At 44.5% G+C, this 10285-nt stretch overlaps 1 protein-coding gene across 1 annotated transcript; it reads right to left on the bottom strand.

Annotated features, from left to right (window-relative positions):
* Positions 1 to 519: 519 nt before the first annotated feature.
* On the bottom strand, positions 520 to 9556 carry paqr9 (progestin and adipoQ receptor family member 9; the record flags this gene model as incomplete). The annotated part of the gene is made up of 4 exons (XM_080741352.1): positions 520 to 856; positions 2858 to 3142; positions 4720 to 4962; positions 9204 to 9556. 4 exons carry the CDS (start codon positions 9554 to 9556, stop codon positions 520 to 522), a joined length of 1218 nt encoding a protein of 405 aa, XP_080597478.1.
* Positions 9557 to 10285: the final 729 nt, after the last annotated feature.

The raw sequence follows: 10285 nt of genomic DNA, 5'->3' as shown, positions 1-10285 counted from the left end.
AACTCAAATTACTTACACTTCGCAACGCTCGACATGGTGACTCGCTTGCTCGGCGGTGTCTCGCGTGGCTCATGGTCGCTTGAATCGGCGAACCTCCGTCGCAGTGGTTGGAAAAGTGTTTTCTCAGTCTTGCATTCAGCCAATGAGAACGCAGGGAGGGCGGAGCTTGCCCGAATGTCACTATACGATTCACTATTACGCGCTGCTCCTCATCGGCCAGCAGGTGGCACTAACGCTGCGGCCCCGTAGATGTTTTTATTTTATTTTAGTGGCATTTGAGATGGTCGTTGAGCTGCTCCTTATTGGCCAGCGGGTGGCGCTAATGCTGAGGCCCCATAGATCAGTGTTTCTCAAAGTGGATTCCAGGGACTCTGTGCGTTACTTTCGGGGGGTCTAAATTGAACCATATGAGTCTAAATGGAACCAAATGGACCATGACGGGTCCATTTGGTTCCATTTGTACACTGTCAGAGTTAAGGGGAAGACCTCGAAGTGTAAAAGTTTGAGAAACATCTTGCTCTAGTGGCATTTGAGGTGGTTGTTGAGCTGCCGCTGCTGTTCCTTGTTGGCCAGCAGGTGGTGCTGTTGCGGCCCGTAGATGCGGCTGGCGGTGCAGGAGAACCAGGCGATGATGGAGGCGATGGTGGCCTGCAGGAGCAGCATCACCCCGTAGGTGGAGGCCAGGGCGGGGCCGGGGAGCAGGGGGAGGGGTGGAGAGGTGGAGGAGGAGGGGAGGAGGAGGGCAGGGGACAGCAGGAGAGCCCGGACCTCCGCCTTGATCATGTGCAGCTCATCCAGGATGGACAGGAAGGTGCAGCAGTGGAACCACTGGTGGCTGTGGCCCCAGATGTCAAACCTGCAGCGCGGAGAGGAGAGAGAGGGCAACGGTCAACACAACGGCTGCCACCATTACGCTTTATTTTGAAGAGCCCCGGAAGCTTTGTGCGTGTGAACGTGGGTGTACACTGACGATCCAGGAAGGAGATCTTTTTGTTTACAAACGGTCGCGAAAACTAAAATCCTAACCGGGGCCGACCATAGTGTCGCCGTGAAAACAAGCGGGTCTCGGCCTCCTCTGCGTTATTTTCACCTTATTCAGAGATAAAGCCGTTTTTATGTTTCAGCATAGAATAGGAGTCAATGGATAATGGCCGCTCTCCGTTGCTTCTGGCTGCGTTGCGTCATGACGTATGCAGTTTTTTCTTTCACCAGCACCCGTAGCAAGCGTCTGAGATGCGGGTTACCATGGAAACCTTATCTCGTCTGTAAACGAGTTTGGCTACCGGGGCAGCCAAATTGTTGAACTCAAGTCAAGTCAAGTCGAGTCAATTTGATGTCTCGTCTAGAGCAGGGGTCTTCAACGTTTTCAGGCCAAGGACCCCTTAGCTGAGAGAGAGATGAAGCAGGGACCCCTACAACCTGTTCATAGATTCCATATAGTTTCATTGTTTGACAGCACGATCATCAGTGTATTTTGGATTCATGTCAATTTGTGTTATCAGATATTTAACCACTTGAACCGTCAATACTTAAAGGACAACTTTAGTTTTTTTTACAACAAGGGTTCATATTTTAGATTGTAATTAAAGAATATATAAAAGATGAGTGTTAAAATTATTTCATTTACTTCTTTCTATTGTTTTAGAGATTCTTATTTCAGTGGTTTAACACACACTTTTTCTTTTCTCTAATTACAATCTAAAATATGAACCCTTGTTGTAAAAAAAAGCTGTCCTTTAATAAACTTGACCTTTCACTCTGTACTTAGTCTGCACTTTTTCCCCCTCTACACCATACATCTTTGCCGAAAATAGCCGATCTACAAGCTCACAACGCCTCGCAGCATGAGGCGTTGTGAACACGGGGAGAACATGCAAACTCTACAGAGAAAGGCCCTTTCGCCAACCCCACCTAGGGTATGGGCACTGATGACGCGGAGGAGAGAACACCCCCCCAGCTCCCACATATTCTTTGAATATTTTTGACCCGATTCTATAACTTCTAAATCCCTCTAATAGTCCAGTCATTATATGAAAAAACCTAAAACAAATTGCAATAGTAGCAAACTCAACTGATTTTGTATCCTCAATATGTCCTTAGTGAGGGAAAAAAAGTCCCAAGGAATCCCATCAGGGGAAAGTTTTGAAAACGACCTACCTACCTTCACTTACTATACACTACACTATAAAGGAAAATATGACTCCCAAAAAATCTGCTTTAAGTGGGATGTGAGGGGTCAAACTAGGGGTTTTTAATTATTCTGAATCCATTGCAAGCATTTGTTTTGCATGAAAAACATTCCTTGGGCTAAAAATGGACCCCAAAAGACTGTGAAAATCACTAAACCATTGTTTTGAGGGGCCATTTCTTGCCCAAGGAATGTTTTTCGTTTGACCCCTCACATCCCACTTAAAGCAGATTTTTTGGGAGTAATTTTTTCCTTATAGTGTAGTGTATAGTAAGTGAAGGTAGGTAGGTCGTTTTCAAAACTTTCAAGACTTTTTTTCCCTCACTAAGGACATATTGAGGATACAAAATCAGTTGAGTTTGCTACTATTGCAATTTTTTTTAGGTTTAGCCTAATTTTGGCCTAAAATTACTGGACTATAAGGTTTTTGAAAAAACATGTTTTTCTATGTCAGTGGTTCTCAAACTTTTGTAAAGGATCCCCAAAATTACATGTATTTTACATTCTCAGAATTACATGTATTTGGCCAGGGACCCGAATATATATATATATGTTGTTCCAGGGACCCCCCATAAGCAAATGTTTTAGATTTCAAAGGATGTCACGATTTTTCAAAAATCGCAGCGCGGCACTCGGATAATACGACGAGTATCTATCAACCAGTCCTACCTTCCCGGCGCCAGCCTCTCGGGCACCTTGCTGATGTTGAAGACGGCCGACACCACCAGCCAGAAGCAGTGTCGGTAGAAGAAGGCGGGCATGGAAGCGGAGGAGCTGAAGGAGGTGGTGGCGGGCGGGTAGGGGCACGCCGTGGCCAGGCGGTAGAACACGGGCGTGGACGACACCAGGAAGGGCAGCAGGAACACCGTGGTGCGGATCACGTAGCGGTGCTTCCTCCAGCGCTGCCGCGTGTTGCAGCACGACAGCACGCAGATGATGGCCACCAAGCAGGAGCTACAAGATGAAGACATGTTAGATCAGATGATGGCCACCAGACAGGAGCTACAAGATGAAGACATGTTAGATCAGATGATGGCCACCAGACAGGAGCTACAAGATGGAGACATGTTAGATCAGATGATGGCCACCAGACAGGAGCTACAAGATGATGGAGAAGACAAGTTAAAACCAGACAGGAGCTACAAGATGATGGAGAAGACAAGGTAAAACCAGACAGGAGCTACAAGATGATGGAGAAGACAAGTTAAAACCAGACAGGAGCTACAAGATGATGGAGAAGACAAGTTGTAACAGACAGGGACGTACTGGGCCCCTGATTCAGCCGGGAAAAAGAGTTGGAGGCTCTCATTGCGTGCTATAGAGAGATCATAGCGCTGCTTCTACTTTGCCATTTCAGATCATGACAAGTGACAAGCCAGAGGGCCAATTACTGTACATGAGTTATATTTCGTTGTTGTCGGGTGGAAACCTTGTGTGTTCAAAACCGTTTGTTTTGTATTTATCATTTTAAAAATGATTTAAACTAGTGAAAACAGCCGATCTACAAGCACACAACGCCTCGCGGTGCGAGGCGTTGTGTGCTTGTAGATCGTTGTGTGCTTGTAGATATAGCGCCACCTGATGGTGGCGCTATATGGGAGAGATCCATGTTGATGACATGAGTGTAGACATATTGTGTACCGATTTGCGTGATTTTAGGGCAGAATTCGTAGGAGCAGTGTCCAAAAATGTGTTTTGCAAGAATCGGCCTCATGGTGGCGCTAGAGAGGGCCATGTGAGAATTGATTGATTGGAGGTTGTGGTTTGGCAGCCAAGGAGTGTGTGTGCAAAATTTGGCATGGATCGGGGCAACGGTTGCAGAGATATGAGCAGGGCAAAAGTGTGACGTGTGAGAGACTGACGGACTGACAGCCGGTGGAGGTTTTGATAGTAACTGCGACCTGACGGTCGCAACAATCCCTTTGATGTAATTTATGCTTTAGCTATTGAAAAATAGCAGATATACAAGCTCACAGCGCGGCACCGAGTGCCGCGCTGCGAGCTTGTAGATCTGCTATTTTTGAAAAATCGTGAAAATTAGATTTTTGACCCGATTACATAAGTGTCTTTTTTGATTGACAAACATAGATTTTTTGAAAAACCTATGTTTGTATGTCAACAATCTGGCCAACCATCGTCAAAGAAAAGGTCCTTTTCACTTAACTGGAGCTCAGTTAGTCTGTTCTTGAGAGACTACCATGTCAGTGGTTCTCAAACCTTTTCATGTGAAGGACCCCCAAAATGATATTTATTTGGCCACGGACCCCCCATTTCAAAATATCTAGTTCCAGGGACCACCCAGAAGCAAAATTTGAGTTACAAACGTTTGCTTTGAAAATACATATATTCAAAGATTTGCACACATTTTCACGACTTTTTCAAAAATAGCAGATCTACAAGCTCGCAGTGCGGCACTCGGTGCCACGCTGTGAGCTTGTATATCTGCTATTTTTCATTAGTTAAAGCATTCAATAATTGTAGGCCTAAATGGGTTAAAACAAAACAAGAAAAAATGTATAATCCATAATAACCTGGGGATGTAGAGGTTGTCGAAGAACACGCTCAAGTCGGGCCATGATGAGGGCGAGGGGAGCAGGGGGTCCTCAGGGTCCCGCCTCAGGCCCTGCTCCAGTGTGGAGGCGGTGTCGTTGTAGTGGGGGGTCCCCGGGGCCTCCCGGACCCCCGCCCGGGGGTGGATGTAGTAGTAGTAGGCCAGAGAGGAGCCCACCGTGTAGGCGCTGATGGTGCCGTAGTCCACGAAGAAACACACCTCCCTGTGGACGGGAGGTTTTAGAACAGTGGTCCACGACCCCCAAAATAAACCTATTTTAACTGGGGGACCCCCACAATAAACATATTTTAACTGGGGACCCCCAAAATAAACATATTTTAACTGGGGACCCCCCAAAATAAACATATTTTAACTGGGGACCCCCAAAATAAACATATTTTAACTGGGGACCCCCCAAAATAAACATATTTTAACTGGGGACCCCCCACCCTAACGAGCACTAAGAGTTGAGGCATTACATTTTGTATAACACGGTTCTATTGTGAAAATAGCAGATCTACATGCTCACAATGCCTCGCAACGCGAGGCATTGTCCCAAATGTATTTCACAATACATGTGAATGTATTTCACAATTTCTGCCTCTAATGTTTTGACAATTTGGCCAATGATTAATTTGTCATTTTAGAGGTATTAAAAAGGCCCTAAATTGTCACTTTAGAAATGTGCAGATACCCTCTGTACACTTCAACTTTATGTTGGTTTGTTTACTGTTGAGAGAGAGAACAACATTGCGCATTAAAGTTATACCATGTAACTTTTTTTATAAAACAAATCTTAAAAACAACTCAATCATTAGGATGGAGAGAATTCGCTTGGAAAAATTTAATTCGGTATTTTAGTAAACAAATGAAAACTCAGCAGATCTGTTGGAGGAAATGTGATCAAAACGATTCGAATCACTCCCATATATTTTGGTCCTGTAAAAATATTCAGCCCTTCTGGGAAGTCGTACACTCAACTGTATGTGAGGTTCTGGGTTATAATATACCTAATTCATGTTTGGTACTCTATATGGGTCACATGGAGGAATCTGTACTCACAGAGGATCACTACCTAACCAAGATCCTTCTAGTTGCTGCGAAAAAGGCAATTACCAGGAACTGGCTTAACACTGAAGCCCCGGACTATGAGCAATGGAGGACGATAATGGACAATATTCAGGACATGGAACAGTTAACACACAAACTGAGGATAAAAGAAGATCTGTTTAACAAAAGATGGTTTAAATGGTTGATGTATAAATTCAAAAGAGGAGAACTGCAACTTCGATAATGTAAATGTGAACCCCAGTAACCCCTTCTTTGCTTTTTGTATTTGTTTTTATTTTAATTTATATTATTTTGCATGATTGATCTATAAATATTGTTGATGTGCAGTCTTAAAATTGTCCTAACTGTTAAATTGCTAAAGTTTTAGAACACCCACTCCGTTATTTTCAGCTTCTAAAGCCTTCTCTTTATATGTTGTTTTCTATGATCCTGACCGGGCCCCGGTTTTCGCGGAAAAATTACGTCATCATACACTACCGGCCAATCACAGCGAGGGTTATACACTGCCGGCCAATCACAGCGCATCTTGAAGTGGGGTCGCTATCACAATACAGCGGCCATATTTGTAGGCGCCCGTGTAGCTTGCCTCAACATAACAACAGCATTTATTCGGGTGAAGGAGTCCATTTCTCCGGAATGCCTGAACGCACAGGAACCAGGGACCCCTCTAAAGATAGATCTCGGCGAGGTGGAGGCAGACGCGATGTGAGGCCCGGTCCGCGGCGAAAAACGGCCGAAAGACGCGGACGCGACCGCGGTTTGCTATAGAGCTACTGACCTCTAGTTGAGCAACTTACACAGTATAGCTTTAAGTTAATCATCTGGGGACCCTCCAAACTAATTTTTGGGAAGAGGTTGAGAACCACGGTTTTAGAATGCCAACCTGTTGTAAATCACTTCTTTTCTATCTAATATCATTTGAACTAGAGGTCTTCAGGGTAAGCCCGAGACCCGAAAATACCTGGGATCCAACCCGTAAACCATAGAGGTTTAATTTCACAGCTCCTGTTGCTGTCATTGTCTATTGACAGTGACACACTATTCAATTTCTAGCAGCTAGAAAGAGAATAGCTGGTTCAGCAATATCGCTGATGTCCATAGGTTTAACAAGCCTTTACGTGTTCTCTCTTACATTAACCAGTCAGCATTTTCCTACTGTGACTTAGTATAGCCTGTTTATACTTATCTCCATTTAGGGAGAGCATCTTAGTGTATAAAGACCAAACCACACCAATGCAACTCCTTGCAACTGCCAATGGTGATAATGGTTTGTGAGTAGTTGCATGTAGTTTCATGTACTGTAGTTGCATGTAGTTTCATGTACTGTAGTTGCATGTAGTTTCATGTACTGTAGTTGCATGTAGTTTCATGTTGCAAGGCGAGTCATATCCTGTGGTTTGGGCTTAAGAGGCGTGGCGTCCCATATGACACTTCAAGAGGCTTCTGCATATCATTCAACCGTATACATTTTTGAAAATAGCAGATCTACAAGTATCACTCACTTGTTCCTCCTGATACTGTGGGAAGGAATTAGTGAGTGAGTGAATGCACAGTATCAGGCTGGCTTTCCAGGCTAACATGTTGATACCGATACTTAACTCAAGTGAATAGAGGGCATGCGCATACATAAAATGAATTGCAAAGTGAGTTTAACGTTGTTTAATGCGATCAGATAGGACTTTTCTGTTTGGATGTTTGGGCTGTCAAGGGCTAGAAAGTAGTTTTTGCTGACTGCATGGACATTCACATAATTGTTCCATCCTACATGACCATAGGGATGTCACGATTATGACATTTTACATGACAATTAATTGTCACTCAAATAATTGCGATTAACAATTTAATTGTGTTTTTGTCGTACTGTACATTTCTGTTTGGCTTGTAAGCTTTGAAGTTGCACATGGCAGATATGACACATGACCTAAATATACAAAGAAATGACATATTTGACATATTTAACTTTAGACACTCTTAACCCATTTAGAACGGGTACACATTTTGTGTTTCATTATTTTATGCTTTAACTATTGAAAGATAGCAGATATACAAGCTCACAGCGCGGCACCGAGTGCCGCGCTGCGAGCTTGTAGATCTGCTATTTTTGAAAAATCGTGAAAATTAGAATTTTGACCCGATTCTATAAGTGTCTTTTGAATCCTTGTAAGTTTTTTTTGAAAACCCTATGTTTCTGTCAGCAATCTTGCCAGCCATCGTCAAAGAAAAGGTCCTTTTCACTTAAATGGAGCTCAGTTAGTCTGTTCTTGAGAGATTACTATGTCAGTGGTTCTCAAACCTTTTCATGTGAAGGACCCCCAAACTGGTATTTATTTGGCTATTGGACCCCCATCTCAAAATATTTAGTTCCAGGGACCACCCAGAAGCAAAATTTGAGTTACAAACGTTCGCTTTGAAAATACATATATTCAAAGATTTGCACACATTTTCACGACTTTTTCAAAAATAGCAGATCTACAAGCTCGCAGCGCGGCACTCGGTGCCGCGCTGTGAGCTTGTATATCTGCTATTTTTCACTGGTTAAAGCATTCAATAATTCTAAAGTGGGACCAAAACGTGTCAACTTAAATAAAAAAATCGAACCTCTGTTCGAAGTGGAGCTGTGTGTGTGTGTGTGTGTGTGTGTGTGTGTGTGTGTGTGTGTGTGTATTGCAGTTGATGCTCAGGGCAGGCTAGACTCAACAGCACCTCTCTGGTCACCCAGGGTTACTACATACAGGCTACATACAGACCCACAGACCCACCCACCCACATACCCACCCACATACCTACACACACGGCCACGTATAGGGAGCTTGTGTTCCACACAGCTCCAAAAAGGAGCTGCTGAGTAAGAGCAGTGTGCAGGATCTTTGTTCATGAAACTGTTTTTCATGAATGCTTCAGTTGTCCAACGCACCTGCATCCCAATTAAGTGATGTGCGCATACTTCCTTACATGGCTTTATGAATGGTAAAATGGTAAATGGTGCATTTATATAGCGCTTTTATCCAAGGCGCTTTACATAGATTGTGCATTACATGCATTACATTCACCCATTCACGCACACATTCATACACCGGTGGCGGAGGAAACCATGCAAGGCACCAACCTGCTCACCGGGAGCAACTAGGGGTTGAGAGTCTTGCTCAAGGACTCTTCGACATTAACTCAGAGGGAGCCCCGAATCGAACTGGGAACCCTTCGTGCTCTAATAACGGTTTCTTATACTTAATAGTCGATCTACAAGCGCACAACACGTCACGTTGTGAGCTTGTAGATATGCTATTTCCACTATTTTTTTAAAATGTTTGAAAATATAACGATTATGACAAAACAACTGCTATTATGTCAAATAATTACGATTAGAGACAAGTACTAACTACTGCAGTTCCTTACCTGACCACCAGGGACATGGAGTTGAGCAGGTGAGCCATGCTGCTGGCCAGCAGCAGACACAACACGCCCACGAAGTAGCTCCACAGCGGGTAGAAGAAGGGGTCGGCGCCGGGCGGCGCGCCCTCCCAGCCGAACGCCTCGGCGAAGTGCCAGGCGAACACGAACACGGGCAGGAAGTGGGTCCAGAAGTTGCCCGTCTCGTTGGTGGGCCGGAAGGCGGAGGCCAGGCACTCGCGCAGCGTGTAGTCGGGGAAGCGGTAGCCCGACAGGATGTAGCTCTCTGTGACGCGCGGCGGCACGTCCGTGTGCTTGAGCAGCGGCAGCGAGCGGCGGCCGCAGTTCAGCGACAACATCGTGGATGATGTGGAGGGTGGGACGGTATTGAGTATTTATCCACGAGTTTTCCCAAGTGAGGTTACTGGGGGAAAGGAGGTTACACACCAGTGCAAGCTCCGTCGCTCCAACATAAAAATGCCAAAGTTTGCCAACCAATGCCAGCAGACTACGACACACTGGCCGTTTGGAACCGTTGGAAGTAGGCTGTTTGGTGTGAAGTCACCTTTAATGTGTGCTCCACTTCCTCCGCACGGCTGATTCTAATCACTTTAACGAAGCAACAAGCAATCACCGTGCAGAGATTCAGGTGTGACGGCAGCAACGGCAACCAATCAGAAGGGTGCGTTTCACGCAAGGGATCTTGGGACAAAGGAACTTTGTTGTGGATAGGCCTTAGTATGATAGGGGTGGGACGGTTCACTTAATACCTCCCGATCTCGATTCTTTGCTGATATATATTGCGTTTCAACCATTGTCTTTTCCCCCCCAAGTTACTTATTTTTTTATTTTGTAATAGACTAGAACTTTTTAAAACAATTACAGTATAAACCATGAAAGGGTTGAATCGTACACTTCAATGCAGGCCGGATATCGTCAGCCTTTCTGACATGAAAAAATAAAAAATTGAATCGATTCTGAACATTAAAATCGTAGAATTAAAGAATCGTGATATTTCAGCGAGTACATTTTTTTCCCCTTCACCTCTAGTCTAGAGATAGCTGGTTGTCTCTCTAACTCTTTTCTTT

The sequence above is a fragment of the Nannobrachium achirus genome (genome assembly GCF_963921795.1).
Source record: "Nannobrachium achirus genome assembly, chromosome: 14".
In the NCBI taxonomy this organism is placed as follows: Eukaryota; Metazoa; Chordata; class Actinopteri; order Myctophiformes; family Myctophidae; genus Nannobrachium; species Nannobrachium achirus.
Note: the sequence above shows the minus strand (reverse complement) of the source record. Positions and strands in the feature narration are given on the sequence as shown.